The sequence below is a fragment of the Mustela nivalis genome (assembly GCF_964662115.1).
Source record: "Mustela nivalis genome assembly, chromosome: 5".
Taxonomy (NCBI): Eukaryota; Metazoa; Chordata; class Mammalia; order Carnivora; family Mustelidae; genus Mustela; species Mustela nivalis.
In genome coordinates this window covers 101,503,671-101,528,176 of record NC_139024.1, presented here as the reverse complement: position 1 = coordinate 101,528,176, position 24,506 = coordinate 101,503,671, and the positions used below count along the sequence as shown (strand labels likewise).

Sequence of the window (24,506 nt, the reverse complement as noted above, 5' to 3'; positions counted from 1 at the left end):
CTTTGAAATGTTTTAAGTAGAAACAAAGCATTTAGAAGCCAGCTATTCTTCTAAAATAATTGACTTTTAAAAACAATGGTTTCGGGGCACCTGGGTGGCTTAGTGGGTTAAAGCCTCTGCCTTCGGCTCCAGTCATGATCCCAGGGTCCTAGGATCGAACCCCGCATCAGGCTCTCTGCTTAGCAGGGAGCCTGCTTCCTCTTTCTCTCTGCCTACTTGTGATTTCTGTCAGATAAATAAATAAAATCTTTAAAAATAAAAAAAAATTAAAAAAATTTTAAAAAGACTATTGAAATCAAGTTAATCTTGTGTTACTAGAATTTAAACAAACAAACAAACAAACAAACAAAACAATGGTCTCAAGACATTGTCTCTTCAATACTTGTGAAGGAGTAGAAGTACAAATTAGTATACGCATGCTATGCGTTTTTCTCTTAAGTACTTAAATAAGTCACTATCTGTCAGAGATGGTAAAATTTCCTAGGCAAGTTTAATGATTTAGAGCTCATATTGCTTTAGGAGAGAATTTGGATCTCGTCAATGTTATTTGTTTTGAACTTGTAATTTGGTGGATTTAAGTGATACTAAATCAGTTAAATTCTTTTTAGAAGACAGTGGCCTTTTTCACTGGAAGAAATCTTTCATGTGTGGAACCATATTTTGAGCTAAGGTCCTCAGACTTTTCTTTTTACTTAGAAAAAAATCAAGTTTTTTCTTCTCGCATGTGTAAGAATTAAATGGATAGGGTTGAACTACACATAATTTTCACTGTTGAATGCCTTAACATACTAAAGGAAATTGAGAAAGTTATAAACAATTGTAAAATCCCTATAAGCAAATTTTTGGATATTGGACAATAGTAATCACAAATACAGTAGTGTCTAATTTATAGTTGTTTTTAGTTAATAATCATTTCCACAAATTTTGTGATGTATTTGGATTTGCTGTAGGAACATTTCCACTTAATTGAGTTTTGGATATAGTTTTTGGATAAAAAGACTTTTTTATATGAGTTCAATTTGACTTATGTAATAAAAATTATCTGAGGTGGAATATGTGTTTGGTTTCTACCGAAATACCAGGTCTGATGTATGGAATACTTGGTCAATAAGGAGCTTAAGAGGATGTGAAGGCTTAGCAGGAAAGAACCTTCAGATTATTGTTGTGGCGGCTGGAAGGAGGGATGTGGGTCTCCTGAGGGAGCAAGTTTGCATGTCCTCGAGAGACTATGAAAGATTTCTCTGGAGATTAGAAGGAAAATGGATACTGTTTATCATTGAAAAATAAACCAATACCGTTTTTAATAAGTGTTCTCGTCAGATTTTTATGTATATTATCTTCTGAAGATTTAGAAATATTGATCTAAAGTGGAAACAGAGAACATCCTTCAGATTTTGTGTTACTATAAATCCTGTCAAAAGTATATGTCCAGCATATATTTTTATCAGTGCTCCCATATAAGAATGTGACTTTTGAAGTGGAGAGAATGTTCGTTTATAACAGTAAGCAGTACTTTACTAATGTGAAGTAAAAAAGAAGGAAATTAATGAGAACCAACATTTAATTGCATAACTTGGAATTAGCCGTCAATGAAAGTAGCGTTGCAACAGCTCATAAAGTACTGAGATAATAAGAGAACATGAAAACACTTAGCATAAGTAAGAGCAAAACCACAAGTGAACTGTTCTATAGTTTTGGTGTGTCATATTATCCTAAGGAATTGAAGAGCATGGATTATGCAATGGCTAATAAGAATGATAAAGGAGTATGATTTAGTGGAAGAGATTACGAAGGATAGTTCTATAGTTTTTTTTTTTGTTGTTGTTGTTTTGTTTTTTTGAGAGAGAACGAGGGAGCGTTTGCAAGTGAGGGGATGGGCATAGGGAGAGGAGAGAAATCATAAGCAGGGTCCATGCTCAGCTCAGAGCCCAATGCAGGACTCAGTCACATGACCCTGAGATCATGACCTGAGCTTAAACTGTGTTGGACACTTAACTGACTGAGCCATCCAGACACCCCTATTCGATCTATTTAAATAGATCAATGATTCAGAAGATAACTGTGCTTATTGTGAGGATGGTGTAATATATAGAATTGTAGAATCAGTATGTTGTATGTCTGAAACTAATATAACATTGTATGTCAACTATACTTTAATTAAAAATAAATATATAGGTTAATGATGCAAAAACTGTGGTTTTCTATTAATTCTGTCTTAGGAAGCTGTTCCTAATTCCTTCTAGGAACGTCTGTCTGTTATGTTCCGTTTTTAATGCAAAGAATTCAAATAATTAAACTGCCATATAGCTGTACTAGTTTGTACTTGTTTGTATAGTTTACATTTCTTTAAAGCATATTAAAATCTTTCCACTGAAAACCACAACTGGTAAGAGATCTTGGGTAAATAAGCCTCACTCTTGACCCTAACCTTAATTTTCATTGAAAAGAATAATAAGGAAGACTGGATTTGATGGACTTGAATCAAAAGGATGTCACAAAAGCATTCGATGACTAAGTAGCTTAAAAACAAGAGAAGTAGAATTAACTGAGAATCCACAGCCACGGGATTCTAAGCTCTCATGGATTAATCACCCTGGTAGAGTCTGGATATAGAGGACTTAAATTCCCATCAGTAGCACACATTCTTCACAGCAGGTGTTCCAAACAGAGGGTTCAACTGATTTTTCTGTGTTCTGATCTAAGAGAGTGCTCAAGTATCATACTACAATTGATTTTTTTCCTTTTTTTTTTTTTTTGAAAGAAACAAAGCTCTGACTTCTAGCTTGAAATTCAGCCCCCAGCATGTCTTAATTTATCAGTCACTGCACGCAGATAGCTGCCCTAGAACACTGATGAAAGCCAAATTCCAAAACAGCATCGCTCACTGTGAAAACACGTCTGCCTGAGCAGGCATGAACACGAACGTGGGCCCACAGGCCAGAAAGAACAGTGCAAAATGTGTGGTAGAGCCAGGCGAGCCTGAGGTGTGGTAGAGAAAGATGCTAAGTATGTCAGGACTGAAATGCGTGTGTGTGGGGGTGGGGGGATGTGTTTTGCAGAGAGACTGTTTCTTCTTGCTAGCATCTGTTAGTCCTAGTCTTGTTTTTAAATTATGCTGCTGTTCATTCATGTAAATTTCCTTTTGAGACCTCTGGCTGCCTTTTCACAAGCAAGTTTTAGTATATCACTGAGGTAAGACTCAACTTCTTTGAAATAGATGGTATCAGGAGCACACCATTTAAATACTTTCTAATTAGGCATCCAGATATTTTTCACCTGTCTGATTGTAGTTGGATAGTGATTTTGTTCATTGTTTGCATTTTGAATTAGAATTTATTGGGGCCATCATATTTTGTTACAGGAAATGTTTCAAAATGCTGTAATTGGGAAGATTCAACTTAAGGCCCTGGTGGGAGTCTTGTTTAATAGTCTGACCTGGAGGCCTATGATTCAGCCACAGGCTTGGATTCAATCAAACCTTACAAGCTAAACTGGATTGGACTGGTTTAATACTGGGAGGAGGCCCTTTAGGGCCTGAAATGTTCCCATAGGAAGTTGGATTAGTTGTGATGAGGTGATTTTATTTTTTCCTTCAGAACCAGGTCTGCCCTTAGGCTGCAGAACCCTGAGGTACGAGGGTGTGTATGTCTTTGTGCAAACACCACACAGGTATGGGCGGTGCTTTGTGTGTGACCATGGGCTAGGCATAGACACAGAGCCCTGAAAGTTACCAATTTTTTGAACAATCTCAAGTATTTCACTTTGTGAGGCAAAATAAAATTGCTTATTAACTTATCAAAGAAACTCAAAACAGTTGAATTCTCAGAGCTCACTGTGTAAGACTGGTACGTTTTATAGCAATTTCTACAATAAATATTCCTTGCCACAGCCCTTCTTTTTGTTGTATCTGTGATTAAAAAAAAAAAGCAACTAACAGAAAATATAGTACATTAACATAATAAAAAATTCAAATAAAATAAAAGGGTATGCATTGAAATGTGATTTCTTTCCCCAGATTCCCAGTCCCATTCCCTAGAGGCAGCTGTTCAGCTTCTTTGATATTCTTCCAGAAATTTTCTGCACATATATCATCACTTTTTTTTTTTTTTTTTTTTTTGTGGTGGTGGGAGGGAAGGGTCAACTCTGCTGAGGTATGACTTACATAAGTACCTAATCTTGAGCATTGCTATAATCTTCTCTAAAACACATTTGAGATAATGGCATATATGTTATTTTGCATTTTTCTTTCTCAATTTATTTTGGATATCTTTCCATACGAGCAGAAATAGGTTTCCCTTATTCTTTTAAAATACTGCAGTGTATTCTAATGTATGGCTGTAACATAATTTATTTAATAGCATCGTATTGATGGACATTATGTTCTTTGCTATTAAAAAGTATTGGGCTTTGTATGTTTCTTTGTGTAGATGTGTGAATGTGTTGTTTTAATAAGGTCCTAGAAGTAGAATTTCTAGGTCAAAGGATAATACATTTAAAATTTTAAGACCCATATCTGAATTGTCTGTGAGAAGAACAGCATTGAAACTACTCCTTTTGTACTGTTTCACCTCCATGATGCCTTTGAGAAACATTCCCTTTCTTTTTCAATTGCAGTCTAGCAGATCTAAATCCCATTCATTTTTTTCTGTTCTTTTAACATTTATCATCTTATTCATAATTTTTTAAGCTTTTAAGCATTAAATTGTTTTTATTTTTATTTTATTTTATTTTTTTTAGATTTTCAGCTATGTGCCAGAGCTAAAATGGCAGACTTGTGTTTCTGTTTATTTGGTGTGTGAGCTATTAGTCTAAGCATGTATGTGTTAGGAATTTAGAGGGAAAATGATCAAATAAGTTGGCAGATTTCAGAGTGATATGATTATTTAAGAAGTTAGAATGCCAGGGGCACCTGGGTGGCGCAGTGGGTTAAGCCGCTGCCTTCGGCTCAGGTCATGATCTTGGGGTCCTGGGATCAAGTCCCGCATCGGGCTCTCTGCTCAGCAGGGAGCCTGCTTCCCTCTCTCTCTCTCTCTGCCTGCCTCTCCGTCTACTTGTGATTTCTCTCTGTCAAATAAATAAGTAAAATCTTAAAAAAAAAAAAAAAAAGAAGTTAGAATGCCAGCAGTGAGGGGTATCTTGAGATAACATATCAGAACATATCACATAACATAGGAGAAGATGCCTGTCACAGTGTCAGAGATTTAGGACGTGTGTAATAAATGTCAGGTTCCTTTCCTCCCTATGTGCTGCTGCTGACCCACTCAGAACAGGACACGTGACCGTACAGTGCAAGAGGAACTGGGTTTTGATGGAAGACTCCCTTTCCTTGGAAACCTGACATATGCTTTTTCTCCGGGCTCCTGTCGGCATTCTCTTACCCTTCTCTAACACTCAGATTTCCCTTATGTTGCAGGAGCAGCCAACATGTCTGCTATCCATCTCTTTTTCTTTGAGAGGTCTATCTCTTTGTTATCCCCTTTTGGGGAGATATTTATCCCCTAGTGACTAAGGTTTACTGAAGTTCACTAAAATGTAGGTATAGAAACAATTACTTGTCTATCAGTATCAGTACTGTTCTCTGTATTTGTTAAAGTGTATGAGGCTGTTATGGTGTTAATTTTTCTCTGTAAACTGAGACTTGTAATTCATTAGGGATCTTTTAATTTCCAATGTTAGAAACTTGCTGTATCATGGTATTTTTCATTCTTTGCTGTCTGTTTTGTTGGTAGAGAGTCATTCTGTAGAAAAAAGTAGGAAGAAAATTTGAAATAAATTGAGGCATCTAGTTTTGAGAAAAGGAAAAATTACCTTCCTGGCTTTGTTTCTTTCAACAATACGTGCCCAAATATGAGCATAAAGGAATATCTACACCCATTTATGAAACTGTGGGTGGATCTCTTACACGCTCACATTTATTTGCTGGGGAGAGGCGAAGACCATATTACAGGTCTTTTTTTTCCCCGCCGAGGGGAGGGGGCCAAGGTGAGAGGCTTTTTGCACCAATAAGAACAGTAAGAACGTGCTAAGCCTGAACATGATTAATCCCGACAGTCATCTACAGGAATTTGTTATGGCAACTGCTCTACTGTCATAGGATCAGTGAGGCATTTTAATGCGTATTGTTACTGGGTGATCTATCGAAGAACAAATGTTGAGTGACACACCTGGCTTCTTGCTTGGTGTGTGGGGAGGTGCGTGGTGTTCTGGAGTACAGAGGTTGTTCTAAGACTGATTTCTAGGTAAATGGAGTTTTTTTTGTTTTATTTTTTATTTTTTTTAAATTTTAACTTCCACAGAATCCCTTTCAGTTTCTTGCATGCTGCCAAGTATGTACTAGTTATATAATCAGAAAAGATTCGTTTCAACTGTGACACCATGATGACCAGCTTCTAATGGTTCCGACCAGCAGTCTTTTTCTACTCATGTTAACTCACTCCTACTCTCCCTCACACTGCCTTTTCCTCCCTCCCTGGCAACGGGTGATCTGTACTCCAGCTCTCAGGCAGTACTGAAGCCAGCTAGTGAAACATCTTTCTTTTTGCTGCCAAAGACACCAAGCTGCCTTCATTTGCATCTTTCCTGGTCCTTTTTGCTCTGGTTTGATAAAGCAATGAATCCCCTCTCCCCCATCCAAGGCCTGTACCCTTCCTCCTGTGCTCTGGATCCCAGCTGTGCCATTGCCTCAGACACCTTCTTTCTTGTTACATTAAGCTGTTCTGTCCCAACAAATCTTTCTCCTTCGATTTTAAGCACCCCAAAGCCTCTTTGCTCATAAGACAGCAAACAAAGCTTCTCTCTTAACTCTGCTTTTTTCCATCTACTGCCTCACATCATTCCTTTCCTTAAAGGCCAGACTTCTTGAAAGAGTTGTCTGTACTTCCATATTCATTTCTTCACTCCGTGTTTATTCCTCACCCAACTCTAATGTGGCCCCTGGCCCCATAATTCACCCAAAATCTTCTGAGGTCATGGATGACTTCCGTGTGGCTAAATCCAGTGGACATTTCTCAGGCCTCCTTTTTCTTCTCAGTCTTTGACCCTACTGTCCATTCTTTTCTTCTTGAAACCCTATTCTTTTTCTTCAGCTTTTATGACCCTTCACTGGCCTGGTATCCTTCCTGTCTCAATGGCTGTTCCGCTCGGCTACATCTGCAGACTCAACCACGAGGCCAGTACATGTCGGGAGTTTTTCAGGGTTGCCTGCTGACCTTCTGTGCTCTCTGAGTTGACTCTCATTTGTGCCCTCACCCATCGGGTCTGTGGATTTGACCTCCTAGATAGCACCTGGCCTGTGAACTTCCCTCTGCCGCTGCCACATTCTTTCGCAAGCCACTCTGGTTCCCCTACCTGGATTCTCTGGGAATACTTTCACCCCTTGAGATTTCTTCCACCTCAGATCTGATCGTTTAGTTTCCTGTAATCCTCCTTAATGCATCTCACTGGTTTTCCGTAGTTCCTAGAAGAACACTCAGCATCTTTGAACAAGTTCATGAGATTCTGCATCGTCCTGGCTCCTCATCCATCCAGCTGTCTCTTACCATTTGTCCTGCTCAGGGCTCCCTTCCCCTGCAGTGGTCCTGTTCTCACACACCCTTCAGGCATGAGCACATACACGCTTTTCCCCTCTGCCTGGGTGCTCTTTCCGCCAGGTTTTCTCCTGGTTTACTCTTGAACTCTCTCTGGAATTCTGAGCTCTCGGTAGACACAGTGTTTAAATTCTTAATGCCTCACTTCCCAGCGCATAGTAGATCCTTATTAAATATTGAGTGAATGAATGAACTTGCTAGTTTGTTGACTGGAAAGAATTACTTATAATAGCATACTAGAGCACCAAGTGAGGCCTTTTCTGACATTTTCATTACATTGTTCTTTACATGCCAGTGAATGCTTTTCAATCACCCATGTATGTGTATTTATTTCACAAGTACTTTCACATGAATCTTCTCTTGAGACTTTGGGCAAATCAAGTGGCTTCTTAAGACCTCATGGCTATGGCAGCCCAGATGCCCTTCCTTCACCCCCACACACCTCGAGATACTCCCTAAGGGATAACTGGAATTCTAGGTGATTCTTGTAGTTCCTGATTTTCTCTGATTCCTGATTTTCACTTTTTGTAGAAGGGAATTGAGACATAGGTTTCTGGATGTGTGTTCACAATTCAGAGAGGAAGTTAGGACTTAATTACCAGACATCTGAATCACAGCCCTGTCACTTTTTTCTACCTCAGTAGAGCCTTTTCTCTCAGCTATGTAAAAATTGTCTTCTAAAAAAAATTTTTTTTAAAGATTTTATTTATTTATTTGACAGACAGAGATCACAAGTAGGCAGAGAGGCAGGCAGGGAGAGAGAGAGGAGTTAGCAGGCTCCCTGCAGAGCGGAGAGCCCCATGCGGGGCTCGATCCCAGTACTCTGGGACCATGACCCGAGCCGAAGGCAGAGGCTTTAACCCACTGAGCCACCCAGGCGCCCCTAAAAATTTTTTAACATCTGAAAAACTGTGGGAAAATAATGCATAACATAACATTTACCATTTGGTATGTTAATACATTGTTAATACATTGTACATCACCACCATCCATCCGCAGAACTCTTCCCCTTTTCCTAAACTGCTGGCAGCCATCGTTCTACTTTCTCTCTCTCTCTTTTCACTTGAGAAGTAAAACTGTTGCTCAGTGTCCTTTCAAATGATCAGCTATCTCAAATCACAAAGTTTACGTGGTTTTGATTTTGATTAAAAAACTCTGATACCAAATGCAGTCTTTTCTAAACTTCATCATTTTACAGTGTAGTCCAGGGTTAGGCCGCTGTGAAATGTGTCTCCATCCTCCCCTAATCCTGAATGGGTTCTTTTCCTCTAGATTTAAGCAATAAGAATCAGTACAGGACAAGAGGGAAAAGGTTTGCTGTATTGTAGTGAGAATCTAAGGCAGTAGGCATGATTGTGTGTGTGTCAGCTTTGTCTTGGTCTTGATACATAGTTATCTGATAGTATGGTGGATTTTTCTTTTCTTTTCCTTTCCTTTCTTTCTTTTTTGCCAGAACAGAATATGGATAATTTTGAAAGAAAATGAAAGCTATATTAGAGACAAGAGGAGTTTTAAGATGATTTAGTTCCCAGACTTGTCTGAAAAAAATCACCTGGGGTAGGGGAGAACCTTGTTAAAGTATGGATGACCAGGCCTCCCCCTATATTCTCTCAGTCTGGATTAGGGACCTAAAACCACGCAAAGTGTGGGAAACATTGGTGTCATATATATGGGTGAGTACTGTTGTGGTAACAGTCTGGAACTATATCCCATTACTCACAGTTTGTTTTCCAGAGTATGTGGGTACACACTGACACACATACACACTCCCTTGTGGTTGTATTACTATGATCAGGATCATCCTCCCCACCAGGAGAAGCATACATCCTTCGGTGTTTTCTTTATCTTGAATTTGCAGCTTCAGGGTGCCTGTTTTCAGTTTATAATGCCAGCATAGTATAATGAATTGCCCAGGCTGTGTGTTGAGACACACTGGGGCTTGAATCCCAACTGTCCCTTGTCAGACTGTGTTCCTGTTTAAGTTGTATCATCTCCTTGTTGAGAAGAGTGAGATAATGCCTTTGAAGGCTTCACTGCATTGCCTGCCACATAGTAGTTATTGTTACATATTAATCCCAGTTGTTTATTGTTATTTTATAAGTCATTCCAACTGGCAACTTAACCAGCTGCTGAAGCTGAGGGCATATGGGAGCATTAGAAGGGAGGAGTCACACCTAGAAGCGGTAACGTACGCTTTTTGAAACTTTATGATATCCCTTGTTGGTTGTTTTCAGTGCATGCCTGTTTTCCAGATTGTTTTCAGCAGAGAAAGGCCTTTAGGAAACCTCAGGAGGATGTGTGTTTAGTTCATGGAGAAGCTATGACATCGTGTCCTATTCTATGTGGATTTTTGCAAGGATTTGGAATCCTGATTGGAAGCTATAGGCGGTAGCTTTGTCCGTAGAAATTAATGAAAAGGAAAGGAAAGGTGCAAACCTGGGATGGAAAATATCTCTAGGAATTTGAATCAGTGGTATCAGATGGTACCTTCCAGCTCTCAAAGCTCTTTTATTTCTTTATTATTTAACCATCTCTCAAACATTCATGTGCTGAGCATTATACTAGATATTGAAGCTATAAACATAGATAAAAACAGACTATGCCTTCAGGCAGTCCACTGTTCATTGTGAGAGATAGACACGTGCATAGTTGTAACAAATTGTAGTAAATACACAAATAAAGATAGTAGACAGCATTTGGGAACAGAGAAAACCAGGTCTTATGGGAAGAATGTGAGTTGATTAGCCAGTGTCATGTGTGGGGGCAAGATATGTAGTGGGCATTTATTTCTTGAGCAAAGGAAAGAGACAAAAAGAAAACCTGATGTCTTTTTGTTTTGTTCTGGGAAATGGTCTCTGCTCCTCTCTTTCTCTCATGATTCCTAAAACGGAAAATTTCTCAAACACAGGAAGAGGGTTTAGATCCTGGGTAGCCAGAACTTGGGTCTGTATCCATATGATAAATAATTATTGAGTGTCCATCGAGAGCCAACACAACCAAATAAACTCTGTGAATTTAAATAAATTTTGCATACTTTGAAAAAAATCCCGATTTGGACATTGACTATTGATATTAGACCTGTCCTTTCAGCCATTATCACATTTTTGGTTCAGAATTTGTTATTCTTGTATCTGCACTAATGCATTCTTCTCTTAGCTAACTTTTATCAGTGTCCCCTCAGGTGTGTTCCAAAGGCCATTTCTAAGTACGTTCTTTCCAGGTATTTTGATGTTGTTTCATATTCCTTGTAGTTCCTTGTAGTTGAACATTTCAGTGTTAGCATGATGAAATGTGGAAGTCTTAGGTAGTTTCTTGTGCTAATCTTCAGCCATTTATAACACTGTATATGTCAAATTTTCTCTCAGAATCCTATCTACAGTTTTCATGTTCTGTTAGTTTGGCTGTCAGTGTGGGTGGTAACATATATAAAATATATTAATATCTGTTAATAAATAATATATATCCACATACATACCTATCTGTATGAGGTACGCCTATACTATACATATGCATGCATAATGTATATATACATATACATAAGATACAGATATATATAAACATATACATACTATAAATCTGTACATAAATGCATACATACCTATCCATACATATCCATTATACATGTGTATGTGTATGTGGTTTTGTATATGCGTGTGTTTTTGTAGTCTATTTTATATTTTTTTGTGTAGTGAGAATACTCTTTTTTTTTTAATTTTTATTTTTTATAAACAAATAATATATTTTTATCCACAGGGGTACAGGTCTGTGAATTGCCAGGTTTATATACTTCACAGCACTCACCTTAGCACATACCTGTCTAGAGAGAATACTCTTAACATGGGTGTTGTATGAAAGATAAACATTACTTTTATCCAAAATTATTTTGTATTATGGCAATAGCCACTTTAATACCTTTTGGCCATATATATAAAATCTATATATATATATAGATTTTATTTATTTATTTGACAGAGAGATCACAAGTAGGCAGAGAGGCAGGCAGCACAGGTTCCCTGCTGAGCAGAGAGCTCGATGCAGGGCTCGATCCCAGGACCCTGGGACCATGACCTGAACTGAAGGCAGAGGCCCTAACCCACTGAGTCACCCAGGTGCCCCTTGGCCCTATATTTTTGAAATAAGGGCATTAAGTATGCTTATAAGTAGTTTGCACTTTCTGGCCTGGCTTTTCGTTTTGTCTTATGACCTACCTTATCCTAGTTTTATACTTGCACCATAGAATTTGTGGTATCTTCTTGTGTTTTTCTCTGTAAGCTGTTTTTAATCATTTATGCAAGAAACATAGGATATAGATGTAGGTTTAAAAAAATTGTTACAGGGCGCCTGGGTGGCTCAGTGGGTTAAAGCCTCTGCCTTCGGCTCAGGTCATGATCCCAGGGTCCTGAGATCGAGCCCCACATCGGGCTCTCTGCTCAGCAGGGAGCCTGCTTCCCCCTCTCTCTCTGCCTGCCTCTCTGCCTACTTGTGATCTCTGTCAAATAAATAAATAAAATCTTTAAAAAAAAATTGTTACATGTGAAGATTGAGTCATTCAGGAAAGCTTATGTTATCGTAGAATAGTAACACAAGTTAAGAGTTAGGATGACCCTTTTCCCATAGAAGACTAATATATATTACTTTCAGTGGCAGGGTGTTACAATATATGATTTTGACAGGTTTGCAGAAAATAGGGAAATTAGAATGATTAATGCATTACAGAAACCTGGGTGCCGCCTTGTACATGTTTGCCACATGGTAGACTTTGGTTAGTCAGACCTAAAAATGGGAATGAAATTTCCTATTAAAGTTCCACAAAAAGGAGATCTTAAACTGAAATAAAAGCTTTTGAAAGAAAATATAAACCTTCTGTAGGTAGAAAGTAGCTGAAGTTTTTCTTTTTTTAAAATTTTTTAATTTTTTATAAACATATATTTTTATCCCCAGGGGTACAGGTCTGTGAATCGCCAGGTTTACACACTTCACAGTAGCTGAAGTTTTTAAAGGTGATATGATCTCAGTGAGACTGTAAGGAGGAAAGAACGTAGAGACATGTCACAGCACAAGCCTCTCCCAGAAGCTCCGGACACAGAATGGAAAGGCAGATTGGAAGACAGAGCATGACTGAAGGCCTAGGATGTGAGCTCAAGGAGGGACAGAATTTTGAAAGCTTTCAGGCTGTCAGTTTTTCATGGTGGTTTTACAGTTTTTCTTTTTTTCCCCCTTTTGCTGACTTTTGTCTCCTGTGTTACAGAGGAACACCACTTCAGTTTTTGCTCCACTAAAGTGTTAAATGTCACGATAAAAGAGGTGACTTATCCATACTCAGTGTATTATACAACTGCCTTTGTGCTGAAAGGACTATGTCATGCTGAAGGAAGTTTTATGTTTTATTCTCTTAGTCAAAAACTTGATTCTTCAATGACTTTATTCATTCCCTCTGGGATTACTCAGTGTTTACGTTCTTGCTAATGGCAGGGTTCTTACAACAACGAGCCCTTTCTTGTTGGGAGGTTTGATAAACTCAGAAAGGCTGGATTTTATTTCTTCAAAATGTGTGAACTTTACGGAAGCAGAACAGTTTTTTGAACTTCAGGCATTTGTTTTTGTCTAGACTTATATTCACCTGTTTAGTAATCTTGAGGTGGGCAGATTCTTCAGAATGCTTCTGTGTGAATAAAAACATTGTTTTTAGAGATAAGTCATTTACCTCTATTGCTGTCAGTAGATTTACTGGTCCTATAATAAATGCAGGATCACTTTTAATTGATCATATTGGTGCCTGTGAAAAACATTAACAAATTTCCTAATAATTTCCCAGGAATAGGTAGGTAGGTCATGGTAGTTAGGTCTCAAGGTATGCACAGTTTTCAAAGTGCTATAAAACTATAAGTAGATTACTTTGGAGGTCTGCTTTCTCAGCAGATAAAAGAAGACTACAACTTGCTGCATACCTTCCTAAAATTGACAATATATTTTCAAAGAGTTTTTTCTGTGAACAGCTTTCCAAGTAGTATTCAAAATAATTTACATGTCAGTCCTCCCCCACGATCTCAGAGTCCTCCCATTCCTGTGCAGTTCCCAAATGATTGTTTTGAGCAAACCAGAATGTCTGTGGACTTTGTTGAGAGCTGTCCTTAGAACTTGATGAGCGGGTTCTTACTCAGTGATTTTGGGGTGGGGACCACTCTTTTTGAGTTTTACAATTTCTACATCTGTTTTTGCATTCTTTTAATGCTTTGTCTTTGAGAGGAATGTTTTCTGACTGGCTTTTGGCATTGTGTTAATTTTCCAACCAACTGCTTTGCCTCTTTCTCTACAAGGAGTACTCGGGAAGTCTTCCAATCTTGTATATAAACAGAGCTAGCTTTAAAGTATCCCCATAGTTTAGAGTATCACGGGAGTCTCACAAATTAGGAAGAGTTGAAGTCTGGCATATGACAATGTGTGTGTGTGTGTATGCACACATGCGTGTACACAGGCATGCTCATATGCAATCGTGGGAAAATACAAACTAGTGCTTATATTAGTCTTTCATTTATGACTCAGAATTAACTAACCTGCTTACCAATTTATCTATAGATATATACTGTCTGCTAATTCTGTACCACTCTGTCTCAGCAGAAGGATAAAATACGAAAGTTTATTATTACGTAGTTCTTGCTGACTGAGAGGTGAAAAGCAAGATATGCATGCACATTAAACAGTGAATTAATAGGGCAGGGAAGTATGTGGTTCTTCTAAATGTCAAATTGATGAGCATAGGCCCAGAAGTGTAAGGAATTCAAGGAACAGAAAGAAAAATGAGGTTGGAGAAGATTAGTGAGGGCTTCATGAAGGAGGTGGAGCTTGATCTCTGCTTCTAAAGATGAGTGAATAGTGAGAGGACAACAGTGACAGGAAAGGGCATCCTGTCCATTGGATGGTGGATGCCACTAATGTGGCATTGAACTAAAGCATAAACCTTCGTGTTTGGGGAGAAACATAGGATTCTAGTTGGATTGGAAGGATGCTGTGGGAATAGTGGAGCTTACATAGGTTGAAGCGGACAGATACTCATATATATTTGATGAGGAGGAGTTCATAGACTTTGTAAAAAATCATACACATTCTAATTTTTACAGTTTCCTCCCTGTACTTGGTTTTGGCATCCATGAGTTTCTGAGAGAAGTCAGCAATGTTAAATACTTGGTGAAAGTCTCTGTATTTCAACCCAGGCTTAATATTAGTATTTGCGGAAATGTTATGTAAATAGGTCAACATGTAAGTGTAATGTTGAATTCGCATGTGAGAAAACTTAATTAATTATGGTGAATTTTTTCCTAGGCCGGACCTGATAGACATGAATACTGTTGCTGTTCAAAGCAACCTTGCAAATTTAGAGCACGCTTTTTATGTAGCAGAAAAAATTGGTGTTATAAGACTTCTGGATCCTGAAGGTGAGCTGTTGTCCTAACTAGGTATAGATTGACATGAGAGTCTGATTAAAAGGAATCTATCAACATTTGAAATAATTTTATGTTGCTGCTTATAGATGTTGATGTCTCCTCACCTGATGAAAAATCAGTAATAACTTACGTGTCATCTCTCTATGATGCATTTCCCAAAGTCCCTGAAGGTGGCGAAGGTATTGGTGCAAATGTGAGTATTGGTTTTTCCATCCTAGAAGCTGCTAATTCAGTAATGACCAGTTGACTGAATTCTTTGATAAAGCTTTTTACAGTATTTAAATATCAAGTATTCTTTTTTTAAAAAAAGATTTTGTTTATTTATTTGGGAGAGAAAGAGAGGGAGGGAGCACAAGCAGGGGGAGGGGCAGAGGGAGAAGCAGGCAGGCTCCGTTCTGAGCAGGGAGCCCCACATGGGACTCAATCCCAGGCGCTTGGGATTATGAATTGAGCCAAAGGCAGACACTTCACCAACTGAGCTACCCAGGTACTCCAATATCAAATATTCTTTAAAGAATTTGAGTTAAAATGCTATTTAATAAGCCAGCCCTGTCTGCATTTTCATGACACTATTCCACCATTTTAATTAAAGCATAACTCAAAAAAAATTTGTTCTTTGTCATAAATAAAGTAGGCCATACATATTCTTTTCATTTATTAATGAAAGCTCTAAACCACCGAATTTTGGAGTTTCTCATTTTTAACCTGCTGCTGTTTTACATTGGCAGTGTTTGATAATCGTTCTGTGTCTGTAGAATTTCTCAACTTCTGAAATCACTTTCAATGTTATTGACTCTCATCATTTCATGAAATAACTTGGCTAGGAATTCTTTCTCCGATTTAAAGACGATATTTAGAGGAAGGTTATTTGACTTTGCCAAACTACCAGAGCTACTTAGTAAGCAGGGTGGAGTGTCTAGTATAGGGGGTTTCGGGCTCCTCATTTGCCCACTGTTTCCCAAAGATTTGTGTGATTCAGTTCAACCATGCGTGTTGTAGTGGTTTTATGAACATGTACTTAGGCATTTCTGGAAGAGAACAGGAAACCCTGCAGGGTTATGAATTTGAGGATGAACCCCTTTACCCTGGGCTTCTCCTCTTCTCTCAGATTTCTTCTTCTTCTTCTTCTTTTTTATTTTTCTATTTTACTTTGAAGATTCTGGAATTCATCTTGGTGAGCTCTCATTTCAGTCTCTTTCTCACCTCTGTGTGCTCTTGTTTCTAGAATTATTTCCATTCTCTTCATTTTGTTCTTCCTCTCAGGGCTTTATCCTCTCCTGATCCCTGAGTAACCTGCTCCATGCTCATCCCCTGCTGTGATGTCTGCCAACAAGTCAGTGTCAAATGTTGCTTGAGAGGGTTTCTTGCAGCCGTTCCTTGTCTTGCCTTCTCATTCCCTTCACCCTGTTCCTAACTCTTACCCCTTCACACTTGGACTAGGATGACAGCTCTTTGATACTTTCCATCTCCATCTCATCCCATTCCCAGCAGTACTGCACATTGTCATCAAATTGATCTTCCTAAAACCTTTTGTCTTTAGCTTGGAAATTTTCATTGATTACATATTGACTTGTAAGGTGAAATCCAGTCTAGTCCTTCCGACATTTAAAATTCTGCGTATGCTGGGACCCCTGCGTGGCGCAGTCAGTTAAGCCTCTGCTTTCAGTTCAGGTCATGATCCCAGGGGCCTGGGGTTGAGTTCTGCATCGGGCTCCCTGCTCAGAGAGAGCCTGCTTCTCCCTCTGCCTGCCCCTGCTCATGATCTCTTTCTTTCTCTCTCTCTCAAATAAATAAAGTCTTTTAAAAAAATTCTGTATATATTAATTTGCTTACCTACTTTTTTAGCTTTAGTCTTTCAACACAGACTGCTTGTAGTCCAGGCATTTCTATCTAGTTCAGAGTTGTGACTTGTGACTCACTCGGGACTCCCTATGTTTTATCTTCCCTCCTCCACCCCACCCCCTGCCCACCAAAGAATTACTTAGTGGTTGTTGCAGAACTGCTCAGGGACTACCTTTCCTGAGAATCCTTTGGTGACCTTTTTGAGGCACATCTATGCTCACCCAATTATTATCTCAACCCTTAGTGTGTATTACCTCTTTCAGGTATTTCAACACTTAATTAAATACTGCTTTTCATTTTGATTAGCTGTTTATATTACAACTCTCTTGCCTCCCCATTTAGACAGTGACTCTTTGGTAAAAGGTATTATTTCTTAAAGTATTAAATTCTTACTGTAACACTTAGCACAATGCTTTGAACATAATAAACACTCATCAGATACTTAATTGAACATAGCAGGTGACAGCCTTCCAGTTTACTCCATTTTTAAAGTTTGTTTAATGAGTAATCCTATCATATACATTTCCTATAGTTTTCATTCCTACCTACTTTCCTACATTCTATATAGATCTTTGGGTTTCAGATAGACAGTGGATTTAGATCTACACAATGGCAGCTAACCTGGCTTGTCTACGCTATTACTCCCTCTTCCTGGGTGCCCAGAAAACACCCCAAAATGATCACAGTGTTCTTCCCTGCTGCATTTGAATGCAGCCTTAGAAGCCTTCTTCACACAGTGCCCCAGGTAGCCACTATCTCTGGATCAGAAGTAGCACTCATTAGGCTACTCTTCATTGTCAAATGTTTGCGTGCATGTTTTTTCAAGCTGTTTATGTGGGACTGGGTAGAGAGTGAGAAGACGTTGAGCTGGTTCTGACTGTTCTGCTGAAAGACACAGAAATTCACAGAATGACCTTTGACTAAGTTGTGTTAGATATGACTGTTATTATCTGCAGATATGGATCTTTTCTGTCATTTTATTGTTTTAGGATGTTGAAGTCAAATGGATTGAATACCAGAATATGGTGAACTACCTCATTCAGTGGATTAGACACCATGTCACCACAATGTCTGAGAGAACATTTCCTAATAATCCTGTGGAACTAAAGGTCTGTGTCACTGTAGAAGTTACAAAGGATTGAGTTGATTATTAAACTTTAAAGAAATATATTTTTATTTTGCTTTATTTTATTTATTTTCTTTTAGAGGGAGAGAGAGCATGTGAGTGGGAAGGGGGTGCAGAGGGAAAGAGAAAATTTTAAGCAGACTGCGCTAAGCATGGAGTTGGATGTGGGGCTCGATCCAATGACCCTGACATCATAACCTGAGCCAAAATCAGGAGTCAGATGCTTAACCAACTGAGGCACCCAGGTGCCCTGATTATTAAACTTCTAAATAATGTTATCATAATTCAATAATTCCAGGAGTTCAAGAAAAATTGCCCTTGGCAAGCCACTAGTAAATAAGCAATTTTTAAATTTATTCATCTCCTACTCAGAGAAAACAGAGGTAAATGTTAATAATCAAAATTTAATAACAGCAACATCTTAGAGATTTATAGTCCCTTAGCTTTGAATTGTTGAGAGTGATAAGATACAATTTGAGAGACCCTGAAACTGACATTGCCAAAGTGTTCTTGGTGCATGGGGAGGGCTGGAGCCTAACCAGATAGACAGCCGTGGCAGGGGGGTCTCTGGGAAGCTGGGACAAGTTTAACAGTGGTTGGGAATGTGCCTGTGGTTGAACCCTGTTAAAAACTGCTTCAGAGGCTTCATTTTGTGTAGCAAGAGATATAAACTCTATTTCACCATGGAGTAAAAGTATGAATGTGACTTCCAGTATAAATGAAATCGTTTAATAAAAACATTTGCTACTGCCTAAAAACAGGTCCACCTCTTTGATGCAAAGACATCATAGAAATATTAAAGAATTATAGACATGTACACTTACTGAAGAATATTGTCTCATTTTATATATTTGGACTTTTAATAACAAAGTAGTCTGCTTTATTTCAAGAAACTGATAATGTGAATATTAACAACAAATTCTAATTCCTTAAATCATAGGCTTTTTTTTTTTTTTAAATCAAACTAGAATTGCAAAATCTGTAATAATCCAGGGCGGGTCCTGTGGAAGAGATTCGTTATGTTCGCGCATCAGTACAAAGCATCTGTGGGACAGTTTTTATTCACACTGCCATGGGGAGTTGGTCCTTGGCACGAAGCGACTTGGCATGTGTTGCTGTGATGATTTTTAAGTGTTCTAAAGTTGTTTGTGTGATGTCTCCCTTATGTGGATGCAAACCTTTCCAGGGCCAGAAACATTTCCCCCTTCTCTCACGCCAGCCACCATGCATGGTGTGTAGCACATAATGGCATCATGAACTTATTTTCTAATGGACTTCCCGAAACATTGCATTTTGAGTTCAAAGCAATTTTTAGATTTCAAGTTCAACTTACTTCCAGATGGATTCCTATTGTCAAGACACTTGGGTAAATTTTTACTGGCTTCTGATGAATGCAGGTTCTTAAGGATTTGGAAGAATTTTGAGGACTACACAGATTACTTGCTAGTGCCTAGGATAGCACATAACACACGGAAGAAAATGTCAGGAAATGCCAATAATTTCATTAGCCAATGAAACATTGATGGGAATCCTTCATGAATGTAGCTGTCTGAGGTTTGACAGGGAATTTTTTTGGGGGGGGGAATTTTTTTTTTAAATAGCATGAATTAAAATGAAATAATTAGAGCATGCTTATTAAATGTGGATAAGTTTTATCTATATAATTTTTACAAATGTCCTTTTTAATATAATAAGTTGTATTTAGGAGATTTTCAAATAGTTTCTATAAACCAGATAATTTAGGGGTGCCTGGGTGGCTCAGTGGATTAAGCCGCTGCCTTCGGCTCAGGTCATGATCTCAGGGTCCTGGGATCGAGTCCCACATCGGGCTCTCTGCTCGGCGGGGAGCCTGCTTCCCTCTCTCTCTCTCTCTCTGGCTGCCTCTCTGTCTACTTGTGATTTCTCTCTGTCAAATAAATAAAGAAATAAATCTTTAAAAAAAAAAACCCAGATAATTTAATTATATGATTGAAACTTCTATAACAATAACAGCAGCCAATAACATCTGTATTTGTTTATTAAAAGATCTGTTTAGCTTGGCTAGTGGGACATTGAAACCAATGCTTAGCTATGTGGTGAGAATTCTGTGTGATAGAGTTCTATTTTCAAGGATAGATCTATGATACAAAAGAGAATAGCTTTTTCCTTTATAGGAATTGCATTCGATAATTTTTCCAAAAACTAAAAGCTAAAAGTGCAGCATTTGGAAAGAGCATCTTTTAAAGTCTATGTTTTCTTGTTTGTATGAAGAGAGATGTTTAGTAGAGCCCTGCTAAACACTGCCACAGTTTATTATTATCCAGAGCCCCTCATGGCATATGTTGATTCACGGTTCACGTCAGTAATTACACCCTTGTCAAATCTTGCATACTGAAGCTAGTCACTGATTAACTGGGAATTGGTATTGTCCTTGAGTGTCAGTTTTACAAAGGAATTCCCCTGAATGCATAAGACATGGTAAATATCATTTGAAGTGGTAATGTTATGCGGTAATGAAAATAGGTCTTTGAAGTTTGGGCCTTCATTTATATTTTTCCTTTCATTTTAGGCACTTTATAATCAGTATTTACAGTTTAAAGAAACAGAAATTCCACCAAAGGAGACAGAAAAATCAAAAATCAAACGCCTATATAAGTTATTAGAGGTAAGCAGAAGTTTCTGTTGTATTGTCAGGCACAATCTTTATTTTTAGTATTTTTTTAATATCCTTTCTTCATTTAAAATTTTTTTTTTGTTTTCTCAAGATTTGGATAGAATTTGGACGTATCAAACTACTGCAAGGTTATCATCCAAATGACATTGAGAAAGAGTGGGGGAAACTCATTATTGCCATGCTTGAGAGGGAGAAGGCCCTTCGCCCAGAAGTAGAAAGGTAGGCTGGAGGTGTTTTCTGCTGTGGGTATGAGGTTGGGCGTGGGGAGGTGACTTTTTGTTCTCTTGGAAGGAACTTCAGTTTTGGAGCCAGGCAGACCTAGGACTATCATTTATATTTTTCATGTCCTTGGCTGTGTGATGCTGGATAAGTCACTTAGTCTTTCTGATTCTTCATTTTTTTATCCTGAAACTCTTCCAAGAGGTTTGAGGAGTAATGACTGAAATAATGTTTAATTAGGGACCTGATAGACTGGGTTGATGTGTGAAGTCTCATCTAATAATCTAAATTACTTGTGAGAATTTCCCATACTGAGAATATAGGGCCTGGATCCAGAAGCTGATATGTAGTTAGCAGTTAACTTATTTTGTTTCTTGCTGTATTTTTGTTACGACCCTTTTTCCTTGGGACAATGAGAACAAGACTCTAGTCTTTCTCCCCTTAGAGGGTAGTGAAATGGCATCTAGAAAACACTCGGGAAATGTTGGCTCAAATTCTCACTTCTACAGATGCCTTTATTGCATGAAATCATCACTAACTCTTATCATTCTCTCTCCCACTATACCCGGTTGCCCGGGAAAGCACTGCTTAGACATGAGGAGACATTTGTTGAATGGATTTGTCTCCATTATAGTACTTACCTCACAGCCTGACTTTGGCACTTGGGAAGGGAACTGTGGTCTCTGTTCCTCATGAGCTTCTGGGCCTCCCAATAGAAAGCCTGTGCGGTCAGGTGTGGCTCTTTCGCCGCCTCACTTGACACCGTCCTTGCTCTCAGTGGTGTAGCCACACTGACTGCCTCTCAAGAGCCCAATGTGCCAAGGTCCCGCCCTCCTCCATACACAGGATCTTTGCACCATCTGTTCCTTTGGCAGGGAAGTCTTCATCCTCACTGTCTGTCTTCACTCCTGATCAATCTCATATCCCAGCTCCAGTGTTACTTCGCCAAGAAACTTCCTGTGATCTCCCAGGCTCATTCAGATGTCTTGGCTCTAACTCTCCTATTTACGTTTACATGTATTGTTCTTTTTTTTTTTACTTGTCCTATTTACATGTATTGTTCTTTCATATCTCAATTGTGATTATGATTTATTTCTGTGATCATTTAGTTAAGGGCTGCCTGTTCACAGTTATGAGTTCTGAGAATGTGGAGATAGACTTGTTTTTGCTGTCTTTCGTGTTGCCAGTGTTCAGTGCACTGCCTGGGACTCAGAGAGGCACTTAGTACACTCATGTTCTTTGTGTTCTACACATGACTTTCCACACTGTTGAAATAGGAAATAATGCATTGAAAATACAAGAGCAAGTCTTAACTTGTCAGTTATTTATGACATTACTGATTACATTCCTGTTACAGTGTAAGATTCTATCTCCATAACTGGATCTAGATCCAGAATAAGCTTGAAATACCTAGGATGGACCTTTTATGGAGGAGAAAATTTTGGGTAATTAAAATGATACAGTAAGCTAATTATCGGAATTAATGGAAAAGTATGTCTGAGAAAGGATAGGGAGTAGATTTTTAGTTGTCAGAATAGTAACTGGATTTTAATGCAGTGGTCAAGAGTTCAAGGTCCAGGAGCTAGTGAATCCTGAATAAGATTTTTAGCTCAACTTGCTAGTCATGTACTCTTAGGCAAGTTCATTGACCTCCCCAAACCTCAGTTTCCTCATTTATAAACAGGCTGAAAAATTGTACCTACCACATTTGGTAGTTGAATATGAGAAGAGGTCATACATGTAAAATGATTTCTTTATTTCCTGGCACATAATAATTGCTTACTAAATCCTAGTCCTGCTGTTATTATTTGACACTTCTCTATTTACTAACACGATATTCCCAAATTTCCCCATTCTCGCTATCTAAAAAGAAAAATACCCACCTTTAGAGTGGAGAAGCAACAGTTTGGCTTTGTAGTATTGGGAGTACAAAAATGTTCTACGAACTTGGTTGGATAAAGGCCTTCATTTTTCTTGATGCAACAAGTGTTTTGGCATTAACGATTAATTGCAAATAATAACTATGTGGCATGGGAATGTGTAAAAGATAAATGAGAAAGAACCAATGTTCTTTTGCCATGGTAATAATCTATCGAAAGGAAAAACAAGCACAGACAAGTTGAATTTGCAAGCATTGCATTGATAGTCTACTTAACACGTTGGCTTTTAAGAATGTAAAGTGACTGCAAGGACGTTGTTGGTCCTTCTCATGTTGCCAGTCAGAGGACCCTTGATTTCCTTCTGGACTATCTAACCCTGACTGAAACTAACTCTATTCTATCATTAGTACATTCTAGTTAAGCAGAGATGAAATTTTAATAAACTGCAATTCCTCTTGTTACCAAAAAAAAAAAAAAATTAGAATGACTATAGTAAGATTAGAGGTAACAGGGCGCCTGGGTGGCTCAGTGGGTTAAAGCCTCTGCCTTTGGCTCAGGTCATGATCCCAGGGTCTTGGGATCGAGGCCCACGTCAGGCTCTCTGCTCAGTGGGGAGCCTGCTTCTCTTCCCCTCTCTCTGCCTGCTTCTCTGCCTACTTGTGATCTCTGTCTGTCAAATAAATAAATAAAAAATCTTAAAAAAAAAAAAAAAAGATTAGCGGTAACATTCCTGAGAACATATCATACAAAGAAAGGTCACTTTTCCAGTTAACTTAACCTGATAAATGACATGGCAGTTAAAATGGAAATGCCCGGGGCGCCTGGGTGGCTCAGTTGGTTAAGCAACCACCTTTGGCTCAGGTCACAGTCCCGGAGTCCCAGGATCGAGTCCTGCATCAGGCTCCCAGCTCCATGGGAAGTCTACTTCTCCCTCTGACCTTCCCGCCTCTCATGCTCTCTCTCACTGTCTCTCTCTCAAATAAATAAATAAAAATCTTTAAAAAAAAAATGGAAATGCCCTTTCTTTCACATCAAACTCATTTGTTTATAGATGCTTCTGAGTACCAGTACCCTGTGTTAGTTGGGACAGACCGGGCTCTTTACAAAAGTCAGGCTATGTTTTTAAGCTGATGATTGGTATTGCCTGAATAGCCTTTACTAATTGTACCTGGGCTTCAAGGGAGGCATCTGAGTTGTTTTTTAGGTGGCTGTGATGGGATGACTCTTGATGAAAATATTTGGCAAATCTTTTCCAGTGACGCCCTGATCAGCCTGCCTTGTCCGTACTTGTAGAGTTTTAATGTGGGCTACAAAAGGCAAACCTCAGCTAGCAAACGCATGCCTTTCGGCAAGATTCTTTTGAATAGTTATCAGCATATTATTTGCTGCGTGTTAAATATGCCGGTTGGAGAATATTTAAGGAGCCGTTACGGCAGTGACATTTAGCTGCCGCTTTTCACCGTTAGAAGTAGAGCTTTCAGCAGACCTGCTTTTTCGTCTGCTTGGAATGGTCAGAGAAGGAACATCATTTCAGGACTAAAAATGCACAGTAGTAGTTACAGCTACCGAAGCAGTGATTCCGTGTTTAGTAACACTACTAGCACCCGGACCAGTCTGGATTCAAATGAAAACTTTCTCTCGGTTAATTGTGGTCCAACACTAATCAACTCCTGCATTACCTTCGGCAATGAGTCCCTCAATGGACACAGGTATCGAATCCTTATTGTAGGATTGTTTTGTCTTTTGGCAGGGAGACGT

At 38.7% G+C, this 24,506-nt stretch overlaps 1 protein-coding gene across 16 annotated transcripts in view; it reads left to right on the top strand.

Moving 5' to 3' along the window:
• The window catches only part of DST (dystonin), a 469,472-nt gene that overhangs the window by 280,743 nt on the left and 164,223 nt on the right, over positions 1-24,506 (top strand). For 15 of the 16 annotated variants that reach the window (XM_082731256.1, XM_082731255.1, XM_082731253.1 and 12 more), the window contains 5 exons: positions 14,907-15,019; positions 15,115-15,221; positions 17,860-17,979; positions 20,545-20,640; positions 20,741-20,868. In XM_082731256.1, the coding sequence (XP_082587382.1) occupies positions 14,907-15,019; positions 15,115-15,221; positions 17,860-17,979; positions 20,545-20,640; positions 20,741-20,868 (564 nt within the window). Of the gene's footprint in view, positions 1-14,906; positions 15,020-15,114; positions 15,222-17,859; positions 17,980-20,544; positions 20,641-20,740; positions 20,869-23,988; positions 24,458-24,506 lie in introns of those variants that run through there. The other variant, XM_082731252.1, reaches the window with a different exon arrangement.